We start from the raw sequence: 18,847 nt of genomic DNA on the forward strand, positions 1-18,847 counted from the left end.
ACACACACACACACACACACACACACTTCCCTCACACTTCCCTCACACTGCCCAGAGGGCTTCATTACATAACAACGAGAAACGCAAATGTACCGAAAACAAAAATGCCCCTTCACAACGTTTACACAACCTCACTGAACTCTGTCCTTACTTACCCCTTATAGTGTAACACACACACACACACACACACACACACACACACACACACACACACTCTCTCTCTCTCTCTCTCTCTCTCTCTCTCTCTCTCTCTGTGGCTTTATACTGACATCTAGTGCTCACCATAGGACAACACTGACACGTAATTTTATATAAAAATAGTCTTTTTTGTTTTGTTTGGTTTAATATATTTATTAATTCTTTACCTGTGATTATATTAGATTTGTTTTTCTATTTAAGGTGTTGTTGAAAATGTTTTATTTGTTTGTTTTGGATATTGCATGGTACTAAAAAAGTTTTTTTTTTTTTTTTAAATGTAAAACAGGCAATTATTTATTTGATTTGTTTTATTTTTTGTTTATTTTGTTTGATAGGTTTTTGTTTGTTTCATGTTTTCTTTGCTCGTTTTGTTTGTTTGATTGTATATTTAAAACATTTTTGTTTGCTTGTTTGAGTTGTTAGTTTGTTTGCCAAAACAAATTTAAATTGGTATGCCATGCTGAATTATTTGTTGTGTCACAGATTTATATTGCCCCATCATTGCCATATTTTTACTTGTATACTGGATTTAAATATCAAATATATATTCATAAGTTAAAAAAACAACAACTTATAACTAATGTTAAAAAACAGATATTAATTATTACTTTTATTATTATTTCAGGTTATATATTGGAATTTATTTATTTTTTCTTAAAGATATAGCAGATATACGACTGTGTGATTTGAGCGATGTTGTGTGTGTGTGGGGGTGAGATGATTGGTTTCTGATGTGTTTATGAAATGTGTTGTGTGTCCAGGCTGAAGAAGAGAGGGACGGTATGGAGAAGGTGAAACTGGACAACAGGAGAATTTTGTTTAATCTGCTCCCGGTTCATGTGGCTCAGCACTTCTTAATGTCCAACCCCAGGAACATGGTAAGAGGTGACACATGGAAGGGAAAAAAAAAAAGAAATTTTTTTAAAAACTTTTTATCACATGTACATACTGTAGATATTCAATTCCTTTTGCAACAACACTTGAAAATGAACTCAGGTGCCTGTAAATTCTCTGAATTGCCCCTGAGATGTTTCTACACCTTGATTGGAGTTTACTTGTGGGAAAATGTATTAATTGGACATGATTTGAAAAGGTACACACAGCTGACAAAGTGTACTAGAGCAAAACCAAGCCATTGAGGTCGAAGGAACTGGCTGTAGAGCTCAGAGACAGGATTGTTGCCCAACTAGGACTCTTCCAAAAGCTTGTTGCCTGGCCAAACCGAACGATCGGGGGAGAACGGCCATAGTAAGAAAGGTTGCCAATGGATGGTCACTCTGACTGAGCTCCAGAGATCCTGTGTGGAGATGGGTCAAAGTATCAAAAGGACAACCATCACTGCAGCCCTCCACCTATTTAAACGTGATGGCAGTGTGGCTAGATGGAAGCTTCTTCTCAGTCCCATGACTCACGTTACTCTGAATGATTGTTGTTTCGTATTGGAACATAACAAAATAAAAAAAGTGAAGGGGGTCTGAATACTTTCTCAATGCACTGTGTATAAATACATCTGTTGGTGGGTGTCAAAACATTTGCCTACTTTCTGCATTCTATTTATTGATTGACTTGCATACCTACATTTCTATTTACGCTCCTATTTATTTATTTATTTATTTATTTATTTACAGGATCTGTATTACCAGTCGTACTCGCAGGTCGGTGTGCTCTTCGCATCCATCCCGAACTTCAACGACTTCTACATCGAGCTGGATGGGAACAACATGGGTGTGGAGTGCCTGCGTCTTCTCAACGAGATCATCGCCGATTTCGACGAGGTCGGTCTGCATTCTCTCCCTTCAGCCAATCGCACGCTTGTCTGTCTTTGTCGTGTGGTCTTAACGTATCCCGTTCCCTGGTTATTTCCCAGCTCATGGACAAGGAATGTTACAAAGACATAGAGAAGATCAAAACGATCGGCAGCACATACATGGCAGCGGTGGGTTTGGTTCCCACTACAGGAAGCAAGGTGAGGGCCTTCACTTACTTCTGCAGGTTAGGGTTCCTGTCTTTTAAATCTCTCGAGGTGCAGTCAGTATATGTAAGTATTGGGACTCCTGACTTTTCTAGCCATTTGAGGTTCTTTCCCAACTGGTAGTACAAGGTTGGAGGCACCTAATTAAATAGGATGCAGTAGCATGAATTTCTTCTTCCACTTGAACTAGGAGACCCAAACCTGTTCCAGCATGACAATGCTCTTGTGCACAAAGCCAGCTCCATAAAGATCTGCTTTCCATGGGTTGGAGCAGGAGATCTCCTGCTATAGCGCTCTGACCCTACTGAACACCTTTGGGGTAATTGGAACGCTAACTGCACCTCAGGCTTCCTTAACTACATCAGTACTTGATTTTGTAGCTTAACAAGCAAAAATCTTCACAATATACAGTGGGACATCTTCCCAGAAGATTGAAGGTTATTCGAATAGCAATGAGGACTATGAAGATATGGTTTAAATGGGTAAAAATAGAAGATAACCTGCTATAAAGCTCTGACCTTAACCCTATTGAACAAGATTACTGTAAACGCTGACTGCACCCCAGGCCTCCTCACTTCCGCACATTGGGAGGTGGAAGCTTAGCGGTTAAGGCATAGGATCGGAAGGTCACAAGTTCAAGTCCCAGAACTCCCAAGCTGCCACCCTTGATCATGGTCCTTAGCCTTCACCTGCTCAGTTGTAAATCACTCTGGATAAGGGCGTCTGCCAAATGCATGATGAACTGGAAGACTGAATGTACCCCAGGCCTCCTCACCTACATAAGTACTTGACTTTACTAGAGCCCTTGTTTCTGAATGAGCACAAATCTCCACAAAATCTATTGGAACATTTTTTTTAGAAGAGTCAAGGTTCTTTGCAAATAGGGAGTAATTTTGGAACGAGATGTTCAAAAAGCAAATATGAATTTTATGATCAAGTGTCCAAAAAAGAAGTAACAAATTATGTCTTCAAGCTCTTTTGAAATATTCTTGTAAGGATTATGGACTGGAACTTCAAATCAACCACTGCAGAAATAAGAACGGGACGAGCAACAAATAACAACTACAGAGGGACAATCGTGAGGTGTGAATTGAGGTGTAAAAGCTGGAGTATAGTCCAGTGAGGTGCAGTGGCTCTTGGGGATACACAGTTCCAGTCCATAATCCAGGCACTACTATAGCAGATATGCTTTGAATCTATGGTATATTGAACTTACCAACTTTTTCTTTAGGTTAAAAAGTCAACATTAGCCCACCTCAGCACAATTGCAGACTTTGCCATCGAAATGTTCGACGTCCTGGATGAAATCAACTACCAGTCTTACAACGATTTCATCCTGAGAGTAGGTAAGCTATTGCCATCCATGTCTAAAACAGGGGGGACTCATGACCAGTAGGATTCCTTTGAAATTTAACCATTGGAAAATTTCTGTCAAGGTATTTATGTTGTTTGGGGTTTTTTTGGTCGCAGGTATAAACGTAGGTCCAGTGGTGGCCGGGGTTATCGGGGCCCGTAGGCCTCAGTATGATATCTGGGGCAACACGGTGAATGTGGCCAGCCGTATGGACAGTACTGGAGTCCCTGGGAAGATCCAGGTTGAAATAATTTCCATTATTTATTTATTCATTTATTTAAACTTTACTCCTCACATCAGCATGTCGAATCCACAGAATTGCAAAGTTCTAGATTTCGAATTTGTCCAAAGATTCCATTTGTTGATTTGATGTCTTTAACAGCAGCTCTGGCAGTACCACAAGTTTACGTTTGCATACCTCTATGTTTTATCTATATAGAGAAGAAAAGTGCTTCTACAGCATTCATTCTATCATCAATACCACTTGTCAAACATTAGGTCAGGGAGGAGCCTCGAATCTATCCCATGGAAAAGGGGATACAAGTCAAGGAATATCCTGAATAGGGTGGCAATACAGCTCAGAGTACAGTTACACACATGTTTACATACTCCAGACTCCAATTTGGAAATCAACCAATTAGGTCTTTGCACCAGACAAGGTAACCAGAGTCAAATTTGGAATGCCAAAGCTGCAACACAAAGATGCTAAACACTAAGCCACAATGCCCTTTAGCCCCAGTGTTAGCTACTTATCACAGTTTTTTTATCAAACAAGTTTAAATGCCAAATATCGATACTTCAGAGAGTAGTCCTGTGTAGTATCATAACACAGCGCCCCGTACTGTTTTTGCTGGATGTCCGGTGTTCATTTTATACATATAAGCAAGTATAGTCCAGATTGTTTCTCAGTAACATGATGTAAGAAAAAAAAACATGCCAGAATGCTGTGGATATATGTGGGGTTACGATCTTTTGGATAAAACAGGTCAAGGGGGAGCCTCGAATTTATATAAGGGAAAAGGGTATACAAGACAAGGGATATCTTCTCTGGGGTACACACAACAACACAAACCACTAAGACACTATGCCTCTTTAGCTACTTCTTACAGTTGTGCATATAAACAAGATTGACAGTAAATGGCAACTGAATGTCTAGTGCAGATTTTGTACACATTAGCAAGTATAGTCCAGATGGTTTCTCGGTAACATGAAAAAAGAACCGCCATCATTCTGAAGTTGTGCCAGAATTCTGTTTTATCTCTTGTGGATAAAACAGATGTCATATTGCAAACATGCTTTTAGCTAGATTGGGACCTAGCTGGCTAGTTATAGCTATAAGCTTTTCTGTGATATGTTACTTCCCGGTCAACCATGTGTGTCCTGTACTAGATTCTGTATGATACATTTATTTGTATCTTCTTTATACAAGGTAACTGAGGAAGTCCACCGGCTGCTGCAGACCGATTACGACTTGGTGTGTCGCGGCAACATCAGCGTAAAGGGTAAAGGTCAAATGGTGACCTACTTCCTGGAAGGCAGGTCTCAAAACGCAGGTCCAAGGGCTCCCGAGCGCCGCAGGAGCACGTACATTATGGGGCGCGCTGCAAGGGTCGGGGTCGGATCTTTAAAAAGCACTTCCCACAACACCGACCTGGGCCGCACTGCATCTTATATTGTACACAAGGAGGATGGCGAGGAGGACCTCGAAGAGGAGAAAGGAGAGGTTTAGAGGGGGGTAGTAGGGAAAAAAGGAAAAAGTGTCTGAAGAGGCTTCTCGTACCATTTTCTTTGGACTCGGATGAGGGTCCAAGACGAACACCAGGCATTCGAAGGTTCTTTGAAGGATACGTTTGAGACGAGGAACAAGGGTATGGAGGAATCTGAAAGCTGGAATTTCGTCTTCCCTTTCTAAATGATCGATGACCCGCTTTCGGAAATGCTTCGTTCCTCTTTGATTTCAACCTGCACACTTTTATTCTCGTCTTTTTTCAATTTCTGATTGGACGGCTGGGGATTACAGATTACGCCCTGTTTGGCGGGTGACCTTTGTGCACACCTAAAAGGAACGATTATTTACAATAATTTCAATATTTCAGGACTGTTTTATTTTTATTTATTTTTTTGTATGTCTTACGTATACGCCAAGTCTACCTGATCTGATGTAAATAACTTCGATGTTCTATTCTAGAATTGTATACTTTTTGTACGCTCTACAGTGAGGTTGAGTAGAGTTGCGGTGAGTGTGTGGGTATGCATGTGTTTGAGATGTAATAATAGCACAAAAGCCATTTTTCAAAGCAATTTATCGACTAAAGGCTTTATAGGCTTTTGTTTTGTTGTTGTGGTTGATGGTAATTTTCAATATCTTTTCTTTTTTCTTTTGAGTAGCTGTTGATTAATCAGGGAGGGTGACCAGCACCCAAACTGCTCTACTTCATTTGATATTTTTCAGGTTATGCGACTTGCCTTGCTGCGACGACGACTTTTCTAACGTGAGATTTGTGGAACTTTCTTATCAGGGGCACTTTTATTCGACGTTATAGACCGACTTAAGACGAGTAGATGCAACTACGAGGACACATACGAGAACACAAGTTCGTAACGCTAACAATAGCCCTGGAGGTGGCCTCCGAGTTGCGATTGATGCATCGTTTTTTTGGTATTGCATTGACACATGGAATCGTTGATAAACTAAAAAAGAATACTAGCAAATGACGGTTAGCACATTGCGAATATTTCACCCATGGACGACACGAATTTTGATTAGAAACGTTTGAACTGTAGGGACCGTTTGCACTCGGAGGGCAATGACATCGTGTTGAGCGGAGTATTCAACCGATATACAGGTATAAGATCACAGGGTGCTTTCACATCTACAGTGTTTGGTCAGGTTGAACCCTATTCTCACATGTTCTCTTCCAATTGGTTAGTTCTTTTAGCACTCACGCTTCAGGAACAAAAAAAATGGTGGGCTTTGTTACTTCTAAATGAGCCCTAGTTTGAACATAATTCTACTCAGATTTGACTTCACCACAAATGAAATCAAATCATGTATTTTGGGTGCAGTCAGGGTTGCCAGGTCTCAGTAAAATTTTCGTTGTACAACATCTTAAAAACCATACAAAGAAATACGTTTGTTGGATTTTTTTTTCAGGAATTTTTTTTTTATTATTTAAAGATCTCGAGACATGTAATTCCAATTACACTATTGTCAGTCTGAATGATCGTTCTGATTGGCTGGATGTTTAGGTAAAAGTTCAGAGCGGTGAACACACAGGTAGTACATCCAGTTCCATACAGTGTCAGACAGCGATTATTTCCTAATGACCTTACTGAAATCCATGGACGATTTTTACATGGGGTTTAACTTAAGACGTTCTCTCGTTATGATTTAGAGCAGAATTCTAAAGCTGTATTTAAAATAAGTATGTAAAATAAAGAGCTTTGAGCTTTGATGAGTTATTAATGCTTGGAAGTGACCATGGTTTTAGGTAATAATCCACAACTAGGTGTGAGGTCTTACCCCATTATAACACACTCTGCATCATGTCAGGCCGGTTTTCCCCTCCATATCCTGCAGTAACCTCATGTAACACTCTGTACCTGTATTTTATCCTTTGTTAGTTTTGCTTTTGGTAAGAGTTCTCATAATATATAAAATCTCCTACAGACTGGTTTAAAAACGGTAACCCTGGCAACTCTAATTTGCACAATTATATCATTAGACCAAGTTTTGTGGTGCACACTGATCCAAAAAGACAGGGATGGAGAACTTTAGAAATGCTGTATGGAGAGTATTGGAGATTCTACAGACTTAAACAAGTGAAAAAATAAATAAACGCAACACAAAAAAAAAAAAGAAATATATATATATATATATATATATATATATATATATATATATATATATATATATTCAGTATATTTTATAGTATATTCAGTATATTTTAATAGTCCTATGCACTCTTTGATTGGCTGATTTTTTCTTGCCCTTCAGTTGGTTTAGAACTCATAGGTGTGAAAGCATCCTTAAATACGAAATAAGTACCGCAGAATATACAATAGTACTATATTATACTGTACTATATTAGAATGGGTCTGTAAAGCTGTACAGCAAGTTGACGGACGCAATAAGTTTCACTCTTGCCAAATGTTTAAAGCGAAGTATTTATTTATTTATTTTTACATTCACGATGTCAAGCTTTTGTACCACTCACAGCTTTATTTAACGTGATTTTTCTGCTTCAAATTGCCGAGTCAGCATAAACAATATAGTTACACATAGGGGTCAAGGGTTATGTTTGTTTATTCTGCCATTTTCTTTTCTACAGAACACCTAAATTGCATAATTATATGGACAAAAGTATTGGAACACCTGCATTTTCCAGGCATTTGTGGTCCTTTTTAACAAACTCTTAGCACAAACTCTTAGCATTCATCCTTTTTAGGATGAATGCAAACGCTGACTGCACACCAGACCTCCTCATCTCCCCTACATCAGCACCTGACTTTACAACCATCCTTGTGGATGAATGAGCACAAAATCTCCACAAAATCTAGTGGAACATCTGCCCTGAATAGACAAAGCATATTATAAAAGCAAATAAATATAGAACTGGATGTTCAAAAAAAGCACATAATCTTATGATCGGGTGTCCACAAACTTTTGTCCATATAAGTGTATAAATTAAATGAATCGCAAATAAATTTCTTCATCAGGAAGACAGTGTTCTCTTTCAAGATCCTGTCTTTTCCTCAGGCATTTTCTCAACGAATGTACATTTCCCTTTAAGTGTTTTTTTTTCTTTAGTTTGTTTTTATGTGCATGCTAAGTGTAACAAAAGCTTTTTAATGATAATGGAAATGCATCAAATAATGGTTACGCATAATGTCCTCTGCTTTTTTTTTCCTTTTCATATTGGTTTAATACTGAGAGGCTAAAAAACGACTGTTATAAAGCACTGGGACTGGAGACTCCTTCCAAAACTGTGCATCTCCATCCAAAATCCTACAGCATATCAATAATATATAGTGACTATCAAAAGACATTGGACAAGTCTTAAACGAACTCGATATTAAAATTGAGTTCGACCAAACAAATATATAAACGTACAGACTTTATTCTCATAGGGGAAAAAAACCCTTCCTTAGCACAAAACAACAGCTTGACACAAACAAAGAAATACTTTGCTGTGCCTCATGGAAAACTTGCCAAAGATGTACTTCACTAGTTGGAGGTTCCATGTCCATCCCAAAGCAGTTTAATAGGATTTAGGTGCAGTGACTGGGCAGGTTGTTCCATGATAAATATCCATCCAGATTAATATGTAATGGAGTTGAAGTATGAAATGGTTGCCATGTTGGTTCTCCAAGCTTCCCTGTTCCAAAACAACCCCAAACCATTAAAGTTTCATGTCCATGTGTGAGTGTGGGGGTGAGGGAGTCTGATCACATCTTTTCTCCTGTTCTCTGTCTTACACAGAGTTCTTCTGTTAGAGATAATAACAATGTCCCATTTGGATTTCACAGAACTTTATTCCACTCGTTCAATGTCCAATTTTGGTCTGTTTTTGCCTTTTAAACGAGTTTGCTAGAACTCAAGAAACATGCATCTCTCAGAAACCATAGATCTTTCCAGACTTTTCACAGGATCTGGTAATATTAACCTGATAATGAGTACAAGGAACATCAGAACGACCAGTCAGAATCATTACAATAATCATTATTTGATGTGTTTTTTTTCTATTATTTATTGTTTTACAATAATCTCTGGTGTTATAATATATAAATATGATTTTGGATGAGATCATTGGTTAGTTATGGGGCTTTAATGGTTGGTTATGGAGCTTGAAAACCATTGGATGGTTATGGGGCTTATAAACATTCCACAGGCTTCGTTCATCCTGAGCGCTTTTTTTTTCTTCTTCTCCACAGCACTTTGCATGAACTCTGAATACGTTTTTCTTTCTCTTCTCTACCGAATCAATAATGATATGCGTCTTTTTGAACAAACTCGGCCTGGACACGGACTTCTCGATCTCGTCTTAGACCGGACCACGTCAATAAAATACAACAAAAAAAATGTTTTGCCTTATTTGACATGATCTAGTGAATGAAATCTTTGCCTTGAAGCTCTCTGCTCTTTGATATTCAGATGTACTGTTTGTAAAACGCAGTGGTGTGTGAAGCATCTTCTCTACAAAGCTGAGCAGTAGAACATTTTGTAACGAATACAGCATTGAAGTAAAACTCTTTATCCACTGAGGTGTCACCGTGTCAAATCTTTTCTTGGCATTCCGGTGGTTATGATGTTGGATTTCTGATCGGAAGGTTGTGAGTTTGAATCCCAGCACAGCCAAGACGGCAAATCCCTTAATCGCTCTGCATAAAGACGTCTCCCAGATGCAATAAATGTTTTTTTAGCACAGAATCAGGAATCAGGCTTTATGTTGCTGTATCACACGTAACTTTGTGGTTCCTCATTGACCCACTTGATTTGCCTTATAAATGTCAACCTTTTTTCTGTATTGCAATAGAAAATGAAAGATTAATAACTTTAAATGTCAAGAGAAAGATGTTTAAACAACTTTATTATAATAAGCACCAAAGTCTCACAGACACATAAATGAGTGAGTGGATGGATGGATGGATGAATGTGTAAAGAGATTAAAAAAAATGGGGTAAATGAATATGGAATTGATGAATGGATAGATAGAGTGATAGATTGATGGATGGATGGATAAATGTGTAAAAAGATGAATAGATGGGTAAATGAATAGTGAACGGATAGATAGATAGATAGATAGATAGATAGATAGATAGATAGATAGATAGATAGATAGATAGATAGATAGATAGATAGATAGATAGATAGATGGATGGATGTAAAGAGATGACTAGATGGTTAAATGAATAGTGGATGGATGGATGGATGGATGGATGGATGGATGTGTAAAGAGATAATTAGGTAGGTAAATAAATAGTGAATGGATGGATGGATGGATGTGTCAAGAGATGAATAGATAGGTAAATAAATAGTGAATGGATGGATGGATGGATGGATGGATGGATGGATGAATGTGTAAAGAGATGAAAATGGGGTAAATGAATATAGAATTAATGAATGGATAGATAGATTGATAGATTGATGGATGGATGGATAAATGTGTAAAGAGATTAATAGATGGGTAAATGAATAGTGAATGGATAGATAGATGCATGGATGTGTCAAGAGATGAATAGATAGGTAAATAAATAATGAATGGATGGATGGATGCATGGATGGATGGATGGATGGATGGATGGATGGATGGATGTAAAGAGATGAATAGATAAGTAAATAAATAGTGGATGGATGGATGGATGGATGGATGGATGGTTGGATGGATGGAGAGATGTGGCTAGAGGGACAGATTTCCGTTTCATTTTGTTGCTGAGTATCTGTATCAAGATGTGTTCTTTATTTATTTTTTTTGCTTGTTCTCCTCCACTCTCTGGTAAAAAAAGGATCAGTGTGTGGCCCCCTGTAATCTTTTATTACTTAGTAGTAGTAGTTAAGATTTTCATCTAGAGTGGGAAAAATGGAGATATTTAGAGTTTATTAGAAGGACGGTGCAGGTAGGATGTTTTGGTTGGAGACAAGGTGATGGAGGTGAGATTGAGATGGTTTGGACATGTGCAGAGGAGGGGCACATGGTATATGGAGCGGTAGGAGAATGCTGAGGTAAATAAACGGCGGGGAGAAATGGCGCAAGTCGAGGCATTTTATGTTTCTCTCATGCGCAATACAGCGACAGACGTTTTAGTGCGGATGAGCGTTTTCAGACGTTTTAGTGCGGATGAGCAACTTTTGGGAAACGATTGAAAACGACAGTATGGACGGCGAGAGTTTTTAGACCCGTTTACGGATTTATCCTTAATCCTTAAACGTCACGGAAATCTACATATGCATTCTCTCTGTACAACATTTGAATATTTTTCATACACACGTATTGGAGATACTGTGAGAATGAGTAAGTGGCCTTTTTTAGCCATGTTCCAGAAAATATGCGTGAAAAAGCGCTAATACTGGAGACTCCTTACTTAACAATAAAAATGCAGGCACGTGGAGAAAATTAAGTCGTGATCATGAGAACCCACATTTGTTATTTCTGAGGTCACGAGAAAACTCCCTTAGATGTTATGAGTAAGAAACCTTGAGAGGAACCAGACTCAAAAGGGGAACCCATCCTCATTTGTGTGACATCAAGAGTGTGATTATAGTCTTTAAACACTACAGAACACTGGAGAGAGAGAACTAACATGAGCACTGGAGTGTAAGATTATAAGTAATGTTCTTTCTACAGTCTTATACAGTCATTTGAGATTATGGAACCAGGAGCTACTGAGCAACTCATAAAATAGCTCAACATTTGTGATCATCACACATCCAACACCAGCTTCTCCATGCCAGAGCCTTTAAACACTCAAAGAGGTCCAGTGTCCAAACTCCACATGAAGTGGGATCCAAATAGCGCTGGTACATCTCTAGATGTTTCGGGATGTTTGTGGGTTCAGCATCTACTTCTTTAAAGGTCCACAATCTTCATGAGGTAGTGACCTAATGTACAGCAGAAATGTATTGAAATGTGAGGAAATTACTCAACACCAGCTCCATCAGCAAGAAAGCTCAGCAGCACTTCTACCTCCTGAGAAGTCTGAGGGACTTCTCCCTGACCCCATCCTGAGCACGGCTGAGAAGATCATCAGAGTCTCTTTCCCCTCTATCACGGACATTTACACCACACACTGCATCCGCAAAGCCAACAGCATTGTGGACGCCACGTGGCGAGGACACGTACTTTAGTCCTTAACTCTGTGTTCTGTTCTGTAGCTTTATGTTGTTTACTGTAGCACCAGGGTTCTGGAGGAACGTTGTCTCATAAGCTTGTTGACTTTACTTAAAAATAAAATTGTGGGTTTGTGGAATACCATTGGTTAGCCACTAGGAGGCAGCATCACCAGGAGTCTAGATGCTAGCTACTTTACAAAAACGTAGAAGCTAATTAAAAGTGTAATTAAAACAGTGTTAAAGACATACAGATTCATGTAAACTGGACACTTAAGGGTTTCTATTCTGCCTCACAGATGGTGTTACATCGAGGTCATGAGATGTTATGCATTAAACAAGCATTAGCAATTCCACAGAAATCCAAAGAGCACAAATATACAAGAAAATAAAACAAAAACAATAAAAAGGGTTAATGGATTAAAATCTAATAGATTCACATAGTTCCATTAAAAAAATAAGACTCTTCTGGGAAGGTTTCACTGGAGCGACAGTGGTGTTCATTAAGTTCAAAAGGGTTTAGGTCAGATCTCTATAGCAGGAGATCCAACGTCCAACCTATGAAAAGCAGTTCTTCATGGAGCTCCCTTTAAACACAGGGGTACGTTTATGGTGGAACACATTTGGCTCCCCTCGTTAAATCAAAGAAAACATTATCATAGCATCTTATACAACTTATCCAACTTCATGGAAACAGTTTACGGAAGAACCACGTATGGCTTTGGATCCGAAGGCCATGAAGTTTAGTTCCTGGACCCCTGAGCAAGGCACTTAACCTCATAGCTGCCATAAATGTAAATGTGTCCCAATACTTTTGGCATCACATCCACACACTTTGACATGACGTGAAGATCATCTCAGAAGCTCATATAATCACGACCAACAGCTCCTGAGATCTGCTTAGCATTTGCTGGCATGCTTTTAACGAGGGCGTGTCCAATCAGGGCTCAGCTCCCACATCTGATTATCATACCAGGTGCCTCTAATCAACCCTAATCATCTGCTTGCTCAAAGCTCCATCACAACCTGCACTCAGACTCTGATAGCCAGGAAATCTGCACAGAGGTAAGTGGACACTGTGTTTATTGTGATGTGTTTAGGAGCAATCCAGCGGTGATGTTTATCAGTACAGATGTTGTACACTCATCGGGTAAATATGTTACCAGGGATGTTCTGAGGACCTGCGTGTTCCTGGTTGAGAAACTGCTGAGCTCACCGGGGTTACAAATGTAGATCAGAAATTGAGTAATACAGACTCAAAAAAAACAACCTTCAAACGAGTTTCCATGTGACGCAATGGCTTGACCCGTTGTACCGTGATCATACAGTTTACACAGCCCTGTACATCAAAACACTCACATACACACTCCGCTAGAGCTGAACTGAAGAGCACTGACTGATAATTCTATTCTTAATAAATATATAAACGTACAGACTTTATTTCCATCGAAAAATACTCCCTTAGCGTGAAGAACAGCTTAACACGCTCTCAGCAGTTCTGTCCTCCAAACGTTCAGCTGAAATATTTTGCTGTGACTTTTGAAAACTCGCCAAAGGTGTTGAAGGTTTCTGCTCATCCCAGTGCAGTTCATAAGGGTTTAGGTGCAGTGACTGGGCAGGACATTCCATGTTAGAAATCACTCTAGATGACTCTCTAAATAATTGCTAAATAATGCTAACATATGCTTCGACTCGCCGTCTTGTTGTTCAGTGACGTCGGTTCCAATGAGCCACAGACGGAATTGCATGGTGTTGTAGTCTGGAATGGGACCCATGTTGGTTCCTTTTACTTTCCAGAATATGTCTCTAACTTTCCCTGCTCCAAAACAACCCCAAAACATTAAGGGGTGAGACAGTCGGAACACATCTTCTGGAAATCCGACCCCCCCCCCACCCCCGAACTATATGTCATAGGAATAATAAAATCATCACTAAATAATAAGAAATAAATACATATTTCTAAATCTATTTTATTATATTTTCATAATGCAAAAGGATTCAATAGCAAATTTATTTTAATTAAATGTGTGAAATGTCAGTTATGAGAAAAAAAAATTGAGATTAAAATTAATAGACATGAATGGATTTAACAGAATTGCAGATGACAGTGTTAGATATTTATATATTTCATTTACCATTTAAAAGTAATATTAATAAAAAGTTGATTAAATAAAATTAATTAAATGATATATATTTCTTCCATTAAGATCTGTTTCCCATTGGTTGAAATGGAAGATCTCCTATTGGGATAAATAGAAACACTGGCTGAACCCAGACCTCCTCACCTCACCTACATCAGTACCTGACTTTACCAACAATCTTATCCCTGAATGAGCAGAATCCTCCCCAAAATCTGAACTCTTTTAGTAACCCTATTACTTTTGGACCTAGATATTTTACCCCATCACTGACCTTTAGCAAAGCTCCCTTAATCTAATGTCTCCAAGAACCTGAACCACCAAAACCTGTAAAGGAACTGGGTCTTGTTCTAATCATTTAACCAGTTTCATTAGGACAGATCCCACACCTGCTTACCTTTTAACCTCCACACTGAACCTTGTCTTCCTCCACAGCAATATGTACTTCCTTCATACCATTGAGGAAGATGATGAATCTGAGGAACTGCTGCAGGAACCTGTTGGAGGAGGCCAGAAGGTATCAGAAGAACCTTCGCCACAAGGTTAGGTTACGAGCTCAATTCATCAATATATAATTCAAAAAGAATAAAATGTATTCAATCCATTTGCTCAAGGTTTGAGGACACCTGAGCATAGGGTGGGGTGTCCTAGGGTGCAGCCAAACCAAAGGTATTCAGTAGGGTTGGGGTCAAAGCTTTATAGCAAGAGATCTCCACTCCAAACCCATGTTAAGCAGATCTTCATGGAGCTAGCTGTGTGCACAGGAGCAGTGTCATTAGGAAACAAGTAGATCAAGTGAAGGGCAGATTTCCAGATTGGATGAGGCTCAAACTTTGTGAAAAGTTGGGTGTCCAAATACTTTTAAAATAGTATAGTGAAATTTATTTATCTAATCATTTTGTTAGAATATAAATTTATTTTTTATTTATTAATTTATTTACTTTTATTTAGTATTTTGATCCTCTTCGTCCTCCATAGAGTTACACTATATTATAGTTCGCATTCAGTGAATGTAGAATTGATGGCGCTCCATTGTGGTTTATTAGGCGTCATAAAGTCAAAACGTGGGACTGTCTCCGAGAGTAACAAGGCCACAGCGACTGAACAAGAACCAGTCTCGCAAGAGAACCCTAACATCCTTAACTCCAGTCCAGGTTTAGCAAAGCAACTGAGAAAACCACCCGATGAGCCGAATAAAACACTGAGCACCTCAAGACCAAGACTCTATAAGAGAATCAGCTTCTCAACACCAGCAGGTGAACGCCCTACTGGAATGAACTCCTCAACACCACAGCGCTTGGAAAGAAGGAGCTCATCAGCACCAGGACGTTCCGAGAAAAGGACTTCCTCAGCTCTGAGTTCTCCTTCCAATTCTTTAATTTCACCACATGAAGGTTCCAGAAGTCCTCCAGGGCCTGTGGTGGAGAAGAGCGATACTCGAAAGGTAAGTTCTTTTGACTGATTTGTGGTTCATACTGGTTTTGAGTACCATCTACAGTAGTTATTAACTCAAAGAAAAACCTGCTGTATAGGACATCCAAGTTTCTAAGCATTCATGCTGATATTTTTGACATCCTTCTAGAATCTTGTCCTGTTTTCGCACAGTTATACAAAAGTAGAATTTTGCCATGCAGGTTTCTGATCAGTCTTGTTGTGGCCCCTAAGTCCATCAATGTCCATCAATGGAGTCATTTGCAGAGCAGATAATATTTGGGTGGTGAACCACGGCAAGCCCTCAGGCACGGTAGTGGAAGAGTACCTTGTTTAAAGCTGGTACAAGAAAATTCTTAATCCTGTAGCTCGCTAGTAAGTGTGATGCCTCCACTCTCCTGGGAAGGCTTTCCACTAGATTTGCAAGCAAGAGTGTGAGGAGTTCCACCTCTTATATGTGGCGAGGAGGTCTGGGATGCAGTCGGTGTTCCAGTTCATCCCAAAAGGTGTTCAGTAGGGTTGAGAAGGACATGAGCTTCAGATCTTCATGGAGCTCACGTTGTCCACAGGAGCAGTGTAATGCTGGAATGTTGGGAAAGCCCATATATTGGTGTTTGGACAACAATTTGTATCAATACACGTAAAAAATAACAAAACCCGCAGACAGAATTTGCATTTCGAATATCAGCAAATCAGAATTAAATTGGCGCAACATCAATGCCCCGAAAAATGTATATACAGAATTGAATTAGAACAGAATATACCTGTACAGAATCTCTTACATTGTTAAATATTCACATTTTCATTTACAACATTATCATAATAAATTAACTTATTGGCAGAAAAGCAGTAGTTCTATGTGAAATCAGACACTGAGCACCCCCATATAACCAAAATGTTATGATCCGCATTTCATAGCACCTTTGCTATGCTACCTTTTATTTGTTTCCCAAATAAAAAGACGACTTCTTCAAAGCGGACCGGTAAAAAAGTTACGGAACCGAGACGCGATTTGAAAAGACAGAAACGGCGGAAACAACGAACTCCGGAACCCGTGAGTATCGTCACATACCCTTTGCCTGCCTTTTATAGCAAACGGTATCTATCCTTTATTGGATGTGGGTCAATAACATTTTTATACAGGGTGGGCCAGACTGGGGCATAGCAAAACCTCACTCCATAACTAACCAGTCTGACTTGCAGTTCAAGCCCAGATTTGTCAAGTCTAACCTGCAGTAGGTGAGCAATAAGTATAAAAGTTGTAGCTCAGTGATTAAGATGTTGAACTTACCACTAAGCACTTAAGGGTTAAGGGCAATGTTTAAGGGCCTTGTAGTGGTGCCGGGATTTAAACTTGTGACCTTCAATGCCTTAACCAGTGAGCCACCACCTCCTTCAACTTCTAAACTAAAGGTCACAAGTTCAAATCACGGCAAAGTGGTTTCAACAGGCTACCGCTGCTGAGCCCCTTAGCAAGGCCCTTAACCACTCAGTGTAAAAATGAATAAAAGTAAGTCACTGTGGATAAGGGTTAGGGGTCTTGCTCAAGGGCTCAGTAGTGGTAGCTTGGTGAACTTGTGACCTTCAGATTAAAAGTTGAAGGAGGTGGTGGTGCAGTGGCTGATGGAAAACAGTCCATATAGTGTAACTTTAGGAGGCACAGTGGTTAAGGCTCTGGGTTACTGATCAAGAGGTTGGGGGTTCAAGCCCCGGGGTCCCCAAGCTCTCACTCTTGGGCTCCTTAACCCTCTAAGATCCAGAGGCGTCATGTGCTCTGACCCCAGCTTCCTAACACCACTGCAAAGAATAAACGATTTTCCTGTAGGATTAATAAAGTATGCAAAATGAATAAAAATAAATATCTCCTTTCGGCTTCTCCCATTAGGAGTCGCCACAGCCGGGCCTTGACTGATCCGGTATGAAGTCCTTATTCGTGATCTGCATATTTGATTTGGCACGTTTTTACGCTGGATGCCCTTCCTAACACAACCCCACCCATTTATCCGAGCTTAGGACCACCACTAAGAGTGCACTGGCTTGTGCAACCCTAATGGATGAGTTAAATAAAAATAAATATAATGGCAAAATAATGATGCCTATGGGGTGGCCATGTTGTCATGCACCTCCCACTTAGTTTGGGAGGGTCACATGGTCACAGGATTTTTTTTTCCTCAACCCAACATGGTCACAAGATTACCCCAACCCAACAAAAAAACAGATCGACTGCAAAACACTCATGATGTTTAAACAAGTGAAGCTTGTATTGATTCCCAGTGCCCTCACCTGGCACCAGTAAATCGGTCATGATCATCCGGGGGTCAGAGGCTGACGTGCAAATGGAACGTTGAACAAAAGACAATAAATAAACGATAAATAAACAATCAAATTCAGATTTTATTGATTGCTTGCTGCAATGTTTGATTTGGAATCCAGGAAAATGAAACCACATGTGTGTTCATACAGGGCGAGCTTCCGGCGCCTCGCTGGCTCATTGATCTGATGTTTGACATCGAAGAAGCCACCAGGCACAAGCTGACCGTGGAGTAGTGTAGAACTACGTAAAAAAGAACGTTATTTTCTCCAAGACAATGTCACAATATCGGAATATTGTAGTGTACTTTATTGTACGTGAACCATAATAAACTGTCAGTGTCTGTGATTCTGTGTACGTATTGATTTTCTTTCCTCCAACACCAGAGATAAAATCCCACCTCTAGGACCGACCAGGTCGATCCTGCTGCCACTTGCATAAGCCTGACAGGAAAACAGGACGATTTTCCCTCTTGTATTTTTTTCCAACATAGTGCATGACTAATTGTTTTTCTTTCTTCTTGCACAATTCTGGCCATCTGTCACAAGGGGGCACAGTGTCAATCATTGAATTGAGGGGGAGTGTAGTAAGAAAATAAACATTCTTACATACACAC

At 39.5% G+C, this 18,847-nt stretch overlaps 2 protein-coding genes across 3 annotated transcripts in view; both read left to right on the top strand.

Moving 5' to 3' along the window:
• Nucleotides 1-9,786, top strand: part of adcy1b (adenylate cyclase 1b) — a 70,471-nt gene extending 60,685 nt beyond the window's left edge. For both annotated transcript variants that reach the window (XM_046852195.1, XM_046852196.1), the window contains 6 exons: nucleotides 960-1,076; nucleotides 1,827-1,973; nucleotides 2,066-2,164; nucleotides 3,402-3,516; nucleotides 3,641-3,765; nucleotides 4,954-9,786. In XM_046852195.1, coding sequence (XP_046708151.1) covers nucleotides 960-1,076; nucleotides 1,827-1,973; nucleotides 2,066-2,164; nucleotides 3,402-3,516; nucleotides 3,641-3,765; nucleotides 4,954-5,253 — 903 coding nt within the window. In that variant the 3' untranslated portion in view covers nucleotides 5,254-9,786. The remainder of the gene's footprint in view (nucleotides 1-959; nucleotides 1,077-1,826; nucleotides 1,974-2,065; nucleotides 2,165-3,401; nucleotides 3,517-3,640; nucleotides 3,766-4,953) is intronic.
• Nucleotides 9,787-13,322: 3,536 nt separating this feature from the next.
• Nucleotides 13,323-18,579, top strand: LOC124387692. The gene is made up of 5 exons (XM_046852197.1): nucleotides 13,323-13,416; nucleotides 14,925-15,031; nucleotides 15,536-15,933; nucleotides 16,882-16,974; nucleotides 18,384-18,579. The coding sequence occupies exons 2-5, from the start codon at nucleotides 14,929-14,931 to the stop codon at nucleotides 18,465-18,467; spliced, it is 678 nt and encodes a 225-aa protein (XP_046708153.1). The 5' UTR covers nucleotides 13,323-13,416; nucleotides 14,925-14,928; the 3' UTR covers nucleotides 18,468-18,579.
• Nucleotides 18,580-18,847: the final 268 nt, after the last annotated feature.

Source organism: Silurus meridionalis, chromosome 6 (genome assembly GCF_014805685.1).
Source record: "Silurus meridionalis isolate SWU-2019-XX chromosome 6, ASM1480568v1, whole genome shotgun sequence".
In the NCBI taxonomy this organism is placed as follows: domain Eukaryota; kingdom Metazoa; phylum Chordata; class Actinopteri; order Siluriformes; family Siluridae; genus Silurus; species Silurus meridionalis.

Coding starts and splice junctions, on each gene's coding strand:
- LOC124387692 (XM_046852197.1), top strand. CDS start 14,929: ATGTACTTCCTTCATACCATTGAGGAAGATGATGAATCTGAGGAACTG. Junction 15,934..16,881: donor AGAAGAGCGATACTCGAAAG/GTAAGTTCTTTT, acceptor CCAAATAAAAAG/ACGACTTCTTCAAAGCGGAC. Junction 16,975..18,383: donor AACAACGAACTCCGGAACCC/GTGAGTATCGTC, acceptor GTGTTCATACAG/GGCGAGCTTCCGGCGCCTCG.